The 12,698-nt window shown below is 44.8% G+C and overlaps 1 protein-coding gene across 2 annotated transcripts in view; it reads right to left on the reverse strand.

The window, feature by feature from the left end:
• LRP6 (LDL receptor related protein 6) overlaps positions 1 to 12,698 on the reverse strand; it is a 198,653-nt gene that overhangs the window by 24,927 nt on the left and 161,028 nt on the right. For both annotated transcript variants that reach the window (XM_075901099.1, XM_075901104.1), the window contains 3 exons: positions 10,422 to 10,624; positions 7,149 to 7,360; positions 5,834 to 6,024 (listed from right to left, as the gene is read on the reverse strand). In XM_075901099.1, coding sequence (XP_075757214.1) covers positions 5,834 to 6,024; positions 7,149 to 7,360; positions 10,422 to 10,624 — 606 coding nt within the window. The remainder of the gene's footprint in view (positions 1 to 5,833; positions 6,025 to 7,148; positions 7,361 to 10,421; positions 10,625 to 12,698) is intronic.

Genomic DNA, 12,698 nt, shown 5'->3' on the forward strand with positions numbered 1-12,698 from the left:
CCATTTAATTAGCGTCTTCATTTTTATGTAGTTCTCCTTTCTGAAGTTAAATGCTACTATGGTGGGCTTCTCTGGTGTTTTTTCTCCCACAAGGATGTTAAATTTAAGTACATTATGGTCACTATTACCAAGTGGTTCAGCTTCACGGTAATTTGGGGGTTTGGCTCACATGAGGGGATTAAAACTTTTTCCAAAGAGAAGTAGTTTTTCTCCCTATCCCTCATGGAATGGATCAAGAGCAATTTTAAGTTTGGCACGGGCTTGAATTGGGGGAAGGGAAGGCCTGTTGTTGACTTCTGTTCATCAATATGATGTAAAATTGTAGTGAAGACAAGGCACGTTGTAGTTTTCACACTGGCTTGTAGGAAAATGTAAACCCTTAACTCACTCTAGGGTTGCCAGGTGTCTAGTTTTGAACCAGACAGTCCAGTATTTGAGCTTTTTGTTCAGGAAACAAATTGAGAAAATATAAATGAGAAAATATAAATGTCTGGTATTTTCTAAATAAGATGTAATGTAGATTGTGATGTAAAGTCAAGTGTGTCTGGCCTTTTTGTTCAAACCATCTGGCAACCCTTAACTTACTCATAGTCCAACTCAACCTGAAAAACTCTTGTGAAAATGACAAACTGCCTTGCCTTCTCTAGATTTTCACTTTGTATTAGTTAATTTGAGTTAGGAATACACCTTTTCCCCCCAGTGAAGACTCCCTCTCAGCTCCCCATATTAGCAACCTAAGCAGCAGCCAGAAGAAGCACATGAGCTGAATGTTTATGCTGAACTCATAGGCACTTGATTATTCAACAGCACTGACTTTTAAATAGCCATTGTTAGATTTCAGAGTTAAAATTCCATTTTGATTAAAGAAAGCATAGTTCATACTTGTCTCAGAGCTACTGCTGAAGATGGCCTGCAAACTTACTCTGCACCATTTTACATTGGCTTTTTACATTTATTTCCTTCACAACTCTAGGGTTAGAAACTTATATTTAGCGTCCCTCCACACACACAAAAGCTGTGATAACACTGCATAATTAGCTGTGAATTAAGTGAATTGGCAATAGATTCAATGAGTTTATTATGCCTTGCACTTAACACTTACTTTTAGTCACACACACGCATCACAGAAACTAACAGTATAGAAAACCCACAGTTGAAACATTTCGATCCACATCCAAGCACTGCCAAATCTTCTGCAGTGTTCAGGTCATTTCTATCTTACACTTTTTTTTAAAATTTACAGCAAGCAATAGCTTGTGAACACGTTCAATTAGACTATGATCCCCCCCCTCCCACCCCAAAAAAGATGTTTTTTTAAAAGACACTAGTACAGTGAGCACCACACATAAAAGGCTATAGGTTTGGTTTTTTTCCCCCAAGGAATGTGAGCGCAAAATTTGCTTTTGGGATCAAACAGTTATCTATTTGTGATGATTATGATTGAAATTGAGTGTTTTATTATTTCATAATCTCAATAGGTTTTCTATTCTTCAGTCAGTGTTCATTAATATCATTACCAATGTTTTGCATTTTATAGTCTTTCATTAGATGCTCTCTAAGTGCTTTACAGTAAGTTAAACTAATACTTATCTCCATTTTAAGATGGGTAAAGTAATGCACAAATTGATACAAATTGTATCAACTATTGAACCTATTATACTTTTAGTCGATGGGATGTAGCTAAATGGAGGTAGCTCCAGGAGCCGACTGCATCTGGGACTATTCCTGGCTTTCGCTGAGTCCAGCAGCCCCTGGCTGCTGCGAACAGGGGCTGCTTGGCAGCAACAGCCCATCTGCAGAGGGTGTGTGCGCGTGTGCCTGTGTGTGCGCATCTCCAGCTCCCCACTAGGACCCCTACAGACTGGGGTTGCTTCGCAGCAGCCTCCCCTACCTCCACCCCCTGCTGCCTCTAAGGGTGGGGGGGGGGGGGAGGCAGGCAACACCCTGGAGATGGTGCTTGAGGGAACCAGCTTTTAAGACAGCTCCCCACCCCTTCCAGCACTGGCTCCTGTTTCCCCACCTTGCTGCCTCTTATAGAAGGGAAGGAGATAGGGGAGGCCTTTGCCTATCAGATAGTCGATTAGTCGCTTATATCCCTAATTCCTACAGTAACAGGAAAGCCCCTCTTTTGCTGTAGCTTATGTCTACACTGTGGGGTTATGCCAGGATAACTATGGTGCCATAGCTCTACTGTTATACAAATAACCTAGGAATCATGGCTTTAAACTATAGACACTACTTTCACTCAGTGACCTGGAGCTACACAAGTGATGAATTTGGCCCTAGGAAAGATGCTGATGGATCCATACAGCACTGAGGGGCAACCTAGGCTACAGAGTGGGACACATGAATGGCCCTCCATCTCAGTTGGCTGCAAGATTGTCGTCACCAAGATGATCCCCCGGAATAGGGTAGTTTTGCTGACTGGGCTGGTGTACCTAGAATTTGTGGGCAGTGCTGACTGATCCATAGCAGCGCTTTAATTGGATGCAGAGGGAGCCCACGGTTCTCACAATGTTGTGTGCAAACAGCACATGCCTCACTTCACATTCCCTTGCTTTACATAGGTGTCGCTTTTGTAATAGTAGTAAGAAAAAAAAACTATGAGATGAAACCCAGCAGAATCTGGCAACCCTGTGCATGGGCAACAATAAACAAAATGTTTCATGGGCCACACACAGAACCCCAAAGGGCTGCAACCACTGCTGTAGAGAGCAAGGATGTTACATATCAGGTAACTGACTGATTGAATAGTCAATGCCTTTTTTATTGAGTATTCCATTAGTCAATAGGGCGCCTCCACCTTCGAAGTGCGGCAACAGCCCTAGGGCTGATGCTACACTTCAAAGGCATAAGCACCGAAGCCCAGAGTCAGCTGGGGACTCTCCAGGGTCATCTGGGGACAGCTCCATGTGGCGCTGCTGCTTCGAAGTATCCCTCCCTTTCTGAGGGTATGTCTACACTACCCCGCTAGTTCGAACTAGCAGGGGTAATGTAGTCATCCGCAGTTGCAAATGAAGCCCAGGATTTGAATTTCCCGGGCTTCATTTGCATGAAGCCGGCCGGCGCCATTTTTAAATGCCGGCTAGTTCGGACTCCGTGCCGCGCGGCTACACGCGGCACGGACTAGCTAGTTCGGATTAGGTTTCTAATCCGAACTAGCTGTACTCCTCGTGGAACAGGGTTAGATTAGAAGCCTAATCCGAACTAGCTAGTCCGTGCCGCGTGTAGCCGCGCGGCACGGAGTCCGAACTAGCCGGCATTTAAAAATGGCGCCGGCCGGCTTCATGCAAATGAAGCCCGGGAAATTCAAATCCTGGGCTTCATTTGCAACTGCGGATGACTACATTACCCCTGCTAGTTCGAACTAGCGGGGTAGTGTAGACATACCCTGATTGAGGCAGCAAAGGGGGAGGGGGATAACTAGGGGGAGGGGGATGACTAGTCAACTATCCTGTTGATTATCCGATAAGCATTTGCTTATCGGATTATCGACTAGCTCTTCACATCTCTAGTAGAGACACATATCCAGCTTGATGAAGGAATTACTAGGTGAGGTTTCATGGCCTGTGTAATGCAAGAGGTCAGCTAGGTGACCAAAATGGCTCCTTCTGCCCTTGAAATCTATGAGTATAAGTCATCTGTCATAGTCGTGAGATGCCAAGAAGAGGGTGGAGAGGCATAAAGAGAGACTTGAGAAAGGGAAGGTATGACCATTGCTGTCAACCTTTAAAATTACTGTTTCACTCTTTTGGATAGAGTTCTTTTATGATCCATTAAGGGGGTGAGCGATCTGCATGATATTTCTCAGCATATTGCAAAAGCTTTAAGAGACAGATTTTTAAGCTACAACTACCTCAGTTTTTCCACCCATATTTATGACCAAGAATAATTTACTATTTGTGACTAAACCAAGACAGTGACATTTATCCTTCCTGAAAGTGGGGACCACAAAGTTGACAAAGCAGCCATTAGTCCCACCAGAAACATCATAACGAAAGAGCCTAAAGGCTTATAAATCCATATTTCCTTCAGTTTAAAAATGACTAACTGGACTATCCTCCTGCCATTACTTTCCTCATTCAAGATATGCACTGTCCAAAACTTACTTTTTTCTTTACAACAGGCTAAATTTTCAGCAAACAAGAGAGGAGGGGCTATAGATGATTCAGCATTAAAAATTATGCCCAACCTTTAATTTAGTAAACATAGACACTATTTAAGTGCAGAATTTTTACTTTATAAATTTTGCTCATGTGATAGTATTGTGTCTCCATCCATATTATCGTGTTGCAACCTTCCTCCATAATTCAGATCTTAGAGTGAGACTCTCCTGAATTGCCCAATCTTGCCCAAAAGGCCAAATCCTGCTCATCTTAAGGCTCATCTACAGAGGGAAACTGACCAGAACAGCCATTCCAGCCTAGCTCCCTGTGTGGATCCACACAGCACAATAAAAGCCAATATATTCCAGAATAGTAAGTGTATGTCCAAAAAAAAAAAAAAAAAATTATTCTGGAATATATTGACCTTTTATTTCAAACTAGTGTCCACATGAGGAGCTATTCCAGTCCATGCCCCAGGATATATGAGCCTTTACTCATCTGAGAAGTCCAATTGATATCAATAGAAATAGAACATAACTGGGCCCAAGGTATCTGTTGGAAGCATTCTTCTTTCTCCTAGCCTATAATCCAATCACATATGAAGCATATTCTCTCTCTTTGTAACAGTAGCAGCACTTGCAGATCCAGGAAGCAAAAGAGGTTTTTAAGAACACACATGCAGAAAAAGTATGCTCTCCATTTTTTAAAAAAAGTCTATTAATCAGGATTCTTTAACTAGCAATCTGTCTCAGCAGTCAAGATTTACACTGGTAGTTGCTGTAATTCATCTTGCAGTACAGGTGACTAACGGTAAGAATGTTTTTGAAAAAAATTTCCTCCGTGTTCATGGAAGGAATGGTGAGGATTTAATAAACAATATATGAAATTATGTGACAGCTGCACGTTTAAAAAAAAAAGTACGATGGTTTAAAAACAAAGGAGCGGGCTATAATTTACACCAGCCTTCTACTTTGGTGTTCTAAAAATTGACCTAACAGATGGAAAAGGAGAAACAAGGAATGAATAAGTCTTACATGTCATTTAAATCATGCAGATGCTGAATCCATGGTGGTCAAAGTCATCCCAGAATACATTATAGCAAACTTTCAATATTTCAAGGCATTGTGTGTGGTCTAATACTTGATTAAGAGTTAAGACTTCTTTTTCTGGATCTTTGATTAACTTATTGTACATCAGTGGGCAAACTGCTTATGCTTGCAGTGTGTCAGGATACAATCTAAGCTAAGCAATTTGAGTTACTTTAGTAGTGTAACTTTAGTAGTGTAATTGACATAGATCTACTTACTGTGGGGTCCACACTGTGCTGGATTGACGGGAGAAACTCTATCGTCAACTCCCCTTACTTATCTCGTTCTGGTGGAGTACCAGAGTTGATGTCCAAGCAATTGGTAGTTTATTTAACTTGTCTTCACTAGATTGCCTAAATCAACCCTGGGTGATTGGATCGTCACAGTGTCAATTAACCCAGTAGTAGCCAGTGCATGTTGACTTAACACTACAGCAAAAAATTTCCACCAAATGGACATTTCCTGGTTTGCTTGACAGATAAAAACCCATGACAAACAGCAGTAATTATTTGTGAACTGGCTTTGAGGGGGAAGCTCATTAAGGTCTTGAAACTAGAAACTGAAGTGAACAGCACTAATTGGAGCAACTATTAGTGCAAATGAATATCTGAAAGGAACAGAACATAAGTTCTACTCTACCTGAAAGGTCACTACTTTCAATTCTCCGGAGGTCTGAATCAGCCCAGAACAATTTACTCAGCTGGCTGTCAAGGGCCAGGGCTACAGGTTTACTCAAGCCACTGAAAAAGAGGATCTCCCGTTCAGTTCCATCCAGTGCTGCCCTCTCGATTTTGGGTGACCTTTCCTGCAGATTAGTGAAGTACATGTACCTGTAACAGGAAGAATTAGGGTCAGACAGATTTGTAAATTATGCAGGTTTTCAGCAACTCTTTTCCTCTGTCTCAGAGACAAATTTCTTTCTTTACTTCTGTACTGAAGAAATAGAAGGGGGAGGGAAGAAGCAGCTATTTAACACAACTGATTTGGGGAAAACCAACCATCTTCAATGTAGGGCTAACACTGACCCTTCCCTTGCATAGATGCTCTGCAGGGGCAGGAGGATGGGGAAACAAGCAACCAGAGCTGAGCATACATGCAGGAAACAAGCTTGCTGTGCCTCTCAGTGCTCTGGTGTGCAAGGGAGGGAGCCAGCTAGCACTGCCTATGGAACTGACCATCTGTACAGGAGGTGTTTCTAGGCAGGATGGGGCTATGTCTCTTGCCCTGCTTGTGTTGGGGAAAGGAAGGCAGAGTAGAGGGAAAGGATGTAACCAGAATTCTCCTACAGCTCCCTGCACTCAGCCCACACTCCTTCTACTGCTCGAGACCCAGCTCCACACGTACTCCCCTCCAGCTTCCCCACACCCAGTTCTGAACTTTCCCCACTGCACCCAGACCCATGGTCTTTCTGCTCTACACCCAAGCCTGAGCTATCAATCCAGAAAGGTGGTCAGGCTGAAGAGCATCATTCCCACCAGGAGCCAGGTTGTTCTGGGAGTTCCAGGCCCCATCCTCCTTTTGCATCTCTACTTTTCATGAAGCTCCAGAAACTTGGATCCAATCCTCAGCCCTACTGGGGACTAGGTGTGCTGCCTGCTCCACTTCTTCCCAAGGGTGGGAGTGCCCATGGGTGCCCAAGGGTTGCAATACTGGGGTGGGGGAGAAGCACAGAGTTACAGCACCCCTCAAGTGTGAGGGGCAGCTGATCCAAATTTGAGCGAGTGGTGTTGTGAACTGATACACAGGGTTGCAAAATCATTCACATCTTTCATGAGAGGGGGAGGCTGGGCCAAATGTCTAGCTCTAGACCAGGGCTAAGTGAAGTTGGGTAGGGGTAGGGGGAGCCCTCTGAGGAACCCCTCACTGCACCCATTTTCAAGATGTATAGACAATTTGCCCGTATTGGCCTTCTTCCCTTCTATAGCACAAAGGGCACCTCCTCTTCACTACATACCCTTTCTCTGGGTTCACCACAATGGCCCGGGGCCTGTCTTGTTCTCCTTTCAGCACCACACCCATCGGTTTCCCATCCAAGCGTGTTACATTAATCACATTAGTGGCTTCACAAGTCCAGTAGATGTAACGGCTGTAGATGTCAATGCTCAGGTCATAGGGCTGCATGTCCAGGTTCTGATTAGGAACTGGACTTGTCACCACCGTGAGGCTCTAGGAAATCACCAGAAGGATATTACATGAAGTATGTCACCGAAACAATGATTTTGCTATATCTGCATACATGAAATTGTTCACAGTTACAAAGAGGGCCCCAAAATATAATCTTGAACCAGGGAACACATATTTAGTTAGTTCTCTCTCTCGGCCCCTTGATGAGCAGAATGAGAAGTGGACACAAAATACTTGCCCCTGCAAATCTAGAGGGATGGAAATTGCACCATTTGGCTGCTCAGAAGAACTGATGACGACACTGGACTTCGTGGGAGTACCAAAGATAGATGGAGGAGTGGCTCTGACACCTTCCAGTGCCAGAGTTTGGAGAGGCTGTGGATGCTGTATGAGAGTCTGTACTTCACCTTAAAGGACAAGTCTATCTGCTGAACATTTTTATCTCATTCACCAATCCAAAGCAGATTATATTAGTTAAATCCCAAACACTCTAAGGGTATGTCTACACTAGCCCCCTAGTTCGAACTAGGGAGGCTAATGTAGGCATTCGAAGTTGCAAATGAAGCCCGGGATTTAAATATCCCGGGCTTTATTTGCATCTTCCCATCCGGGCGCCATTTTTAAATCCCCTTAGTCCGAACTAACTGCCCGTGGCTACACGCGGCAGTCAAACGTTAACTCGAACTAAGCCACGTGTAGCTGCGGGCAGTTAGTTCGGACTAAGGGGATTTAAAAATGGTGCCTGGATGGGAAGATGCAAATAAAGCCCGGGATATTTAAATCCTGGGCTTCATTTGCAACTTCGAATGCCTACATTAGCCTCCCTAGTTCGAACTAGGGGGCTAGTGTAGACATACTCTAAGAGTGGAGCCAGCTACATCACTAAAGACAAGGCTTCCACTGGGAAAGTCTCTTCTGGGCACTGTTTTGATGTTTCACTTGCAATTCTAGCTCACTCTCTTTTTCTTACTTAACCCAACTCCTTAGACAAACATTTCTCAAACTGTGGGTCCCAACCCCCCGGGGGGTTGCGAGCAACTGAGAGGGGGGTTGCAGCAATGGAGAGGGGGGTCACGAGCAACTGAGAGAGGGGTCGTGGTATCACAAGTTTGAGAACCCCTGCCTTAAGACAGTCCAGTTCCTCAGTACATAGGACAGGTCCATACTTAAGATACACAACTCCAGCTACGTAAATAACACAACCAAAGTCTATGTACCTTAAGCTAAATTTCTCTGGTGGACCCACAGCAGGAGGTCCACGGGAGAAACTCTCCTGTCAACTTTCCTTACTGTGAGGTGTTCTGGAGTTGGCAGTGGTGCCCACAAAGTTTGATTTAGTGGATCATGGCTAGACCTGCTAAATCAAACAATGGAAAATTGACCTCCACAGAGTCGATCCTCCATTTAGTACAGACATGGCCATAGATTAATGCAAGTAGAGAATACCTAGTTCTCTACAACAGAAAGTCCATGTCACCAATAATCCCTGAACTCAAGGGCTACGTCTACACTGGCATGATTTTCCGGAAATGCTTTTAACGGAAAAGTTTTCCGTTAAAAGCATTTTTGGAAAAGCGCGTCTAGATTGGCAGGACGCTTTTCCAGAAAAGCGTCCATGGCCAATCTAGATGCGCTTTTCCGCAAAAAAGCCCCAATCGTCATTTTCATGATCGGGGCTTTTTTGCAGAAAACACTACTGTGCTGTCTACACTGGCCCTTTTCCGGAACAGTTTTCCGGAAAAAGACTTTTGCCCGAACAGGAGCAGCATAGTTTTTCTGGAAAAACACTGATGATTTTACATTAGATCGGAAATTCAAGCGGCCAGTGTAGACAGCTGGCAAGTTTTTCCGGAAAAGCGGCTGATTTTCCAGAATAACTTGCCAGTGTAGACACAGCCAAGCAGTCTATAAGACTGATAAGCAGGAAAAGAACAGTCCAAGAGACTGGCTGATGGCTTGGACAATCGCTCTTGCATCAATCCTCCTACATAATTTTCACCACATATGGGAGAAGGAAAATCACATTAGGAAACGCTGTTAATTGGTAAAGGGATATCTGCTAGTGCCGATGCTTGGTCTAGGTATGAAACGTAGCCCTTGTAAATGCATAGAAAATTATTATGACACTATAATCTCTCCACAGATAAGACTGAAGCAGTCTTCCCTATGACAAACTTGATTTACACCATCCAGATAATTTTATGAGAGACATAATGATCCAGCTGAAATTCTCTGTACCAAATCTTAGCCTCTGGAGCTCTCTCTGGAAAGTCTGGCCTAAATTCAACATGACATTCTAGGGATACAGGTGCTTCATAAAGCAGTCTGTCTTGTACTTTTGGAAAATCTGCCTAATCCTTTTTTTGGCTTGTCACATTTTCCATAGCGCTTGGTCTAGAAACTGCCCTCCTTTTTTTATTCTGCTAGTCCTAGAGAGATCTGGCACTCCTGACTAGTTTTGGGTGTTCAATTATTTAGACATTCACAGAAAACATCCCTAAATAGGATGACGGCTAATAGAGCATATCAACGGAATCCTATTCATTTATGTCTTCAATTGTTCACTGCCAAAAATAAGTAAAAGATGTGAAAAGTGTGACAGTGAACAATTAGTTACACTTAACCCTTTACTGATACCTCACTCAACCTGCACTACCCTTTGTCTCTGCCCCATGTAGGCCTCTGCTCTGCTTTCCCAATTATGTGCTCCCGTGGAACTCCTGCAACTCTGCTCCATGTCTCTCATCCAGAGCCCTATTAATCTACTACCCCACAATATGTGCCTCTCCTCATACCTAACCCAGAACTCTTCCACTCCTAAACAGGACCTGCATGCCATCTTGACATGCAGTCCCAAATCTCTTACAATCAAATCACTGAACCTTCTCCTGTTCATTTCTCTTCCCCTGCACAGACTGTGGCCTCCCTTGTGTTTCCTACATGAATCCAACTATCCATTTCTATTGAGGTTCTCATCACCACCAGCTCAGTCCAGCTATATTGAAGCCTGGAGCTAGCAGAAAGTCTATTTATGTTATTGAAATGTAACCACTGCTTCATATAAACAGCGTCTCTTCTCTTGGCAATTCCTCTCATTCGCTACCTGGCTGCCATCTTCTTGTGCCTTCCGGATAATGTTTTGCCGAGAGTCAATCCAATAAAGCTGCTTATCCAGGGGGTCATAATCGATGGCTCGGACATTCCTGAGACTGTGGATAGGCAATATGATATCTGGACTCTGTTGCTCATCTATCACCATGCGATTAATTGCGTTCTTCTGACTGAACAACAGGAAAGTTGTAGGAGCTTTAAAAAAGGAACACAAAGAGAGAGGGAGAGAACAGAAACATTGGTTATCTATATACCCAAGTACTATCAACGACTATACCAGCGCTATCAAGAAACCACCCCTTTCCTCCCACCCTATACATGCACACATCTGCACAGAAACAGAGATTCTTGGTTGTTTGTTTTTTGGAAAAATGTTAAAGGCATCTACCATTTAAAATAAATTCTTGTGTGGGGATGAACAAAGCAAGGATAATTCTAGATGCAAAGAAAAGAAAGAATACATATATACACAAGAACATATACACACACTTTGTTATATTATCACAAGATCCAGGTTATCAACTTAGAACACTTTCCCTGAGTTTCTTTACAGAAGCATTTTAGCCAGTGGTCTGCCTGCCACAAAGTTCCACTGTTGCACAGGCCCCAGCAGCCTCAAAAAAATAGAGTTCAATCCTGGAAAAATGAGCAGTGGGACATTTCACCCATTCCAGTCGATAAAACAGGTTAGGCAACACCTGGGGAGTGAGGTTCCAGAGAAGATCATTGGTCTTTACTATTTTAGGCCAGTCCAGTAACAGTGTGTTACCCGGCCCTGTACCGTCTGGAATGCTCTATAAACCAGCATGTCTAACCATCACAGACAGGCCAATTTAGTCTATTTGGTGCAGGGCCAGCCAGCTCCCTATCTGGGTCCGTACGGCTCCTTTGAAGAGGTGACATGTCCCTGCTGCTCCTAGGCAGAGGAATGGGCCCAAAGGGATCAGAGTGCAGGAGGGGCTATGGGGCTGGAGATTAGGATGCGCGCTTTGGGAGGGGGCTCTGGGCAGAAGGCTGGGGCACTGGAGGGCCTTTGGGGTGCCTGACCCAGTGGATGCTCACTTTGGGAGAGCAGAGACCTATCCCCACTGCTCTTGATAGAGGCGCAGCGAGGTGGCTCTGCCTGCTGCCCCTGCCCTCAGGTGCTGCCCCCGCAGGTCCCACTGGCTGTTGTTTCCCAGCTAATGGGAACCGTGGAGGCAATGCTCAGGGCAGGGACAGCACACAGAGTCACGTAGCCGCACCTCTACCAGGAGCAGCAGGAATAGGTAACCAATTGTGGGTAGCAGCCTAAGGTGAGCACCCTTCCCATTCTCATACCTTGAAACCCACCCCTCCCATGCCTCCCCCACACAAATGCTGTCTCATAGCCCATAGAATCATAGGACTGGAAGGGACCTCGAGAGGTCATCGAGTCCAGCCCCCCGCCCTCAAGGCAGGACCAAGCTCTGTCTACACCATCCCTGACAGATGTCTATCTAACCTGTTCTTAAATATCTCCAGAGAGGGAGATTCCACCACCTCCCTTGGCAATTTATTCCAATATTTGACCACCCTGACAGTTAGGAATTTTTTCCTAATGTCCAATCTAAACCTCCCCTGCTGCACTTTAAGCCCATTACTCCTTGTCCTGTCCTCAGAAACCTGTCCTGCATCTTCTCCCCTTCACCGATGCCCCAGCTCCTAGCCCCACACCTCCTCCAGGACCCTAAGCTCCTTGCCCTTCTTAGTTAACCAACATTTTTTCCACTTACCAGCATCCCCCATTCACCCAACATGCCAAATAAAACTAGATTTTACTGTACTTTGAGCAGTTTTGTGTAGCTGCTGCTAAGAAAAGTTTCACTGGCATAAAAAAGATTTTCACACTTGTGACGGGGCATCTGCCCTGCACTGGCCCTTTAAGGGTAAAACCCAGCTCTGGGAGAGGGCTGAGCGCAAAGCCCACAGCTGAGGCAGATACAGTCAATTAAGGTCCAGTCAGGACTACATAAATAAAGGCTCCTGGGGGGAAGGATAACAGACACTCTTGCTCTTGCTGGGGAGCAGAAGGCACCTGGGGCTATCAGGGAAGCTGGAGGTTTCCTGAGACAAAGCCATGCTGGGGAAAGGCAGGCAGAGCTGGGCATCTCTGGCATGACCCCACTCCCAGGCTGCAGGGTCTGAGACAAGGCCTCAAGAGTTCTAGGGCTGCAGGGAGGCAGCCAGGATAGGAAAAGGCAGCACCCTTGCCAATGATGAGTGGCCATTACAGACTGCAGTTTGCCCC

Source organism: Pelodiscus sinensis, chromosome 1 (genome assembly GCF_049634645.1).
Source record: "Pelodiscus sinensis isolate JC-2024 chromosome 1, ASM4963464v1, whole genome shotgun sequence".
Taxonomy (NCBI): Eukaryota; Metazoa; Chordata; order Testudines; family Trionychidae; genus Pelodiscus; species Pelodiscus sinensis.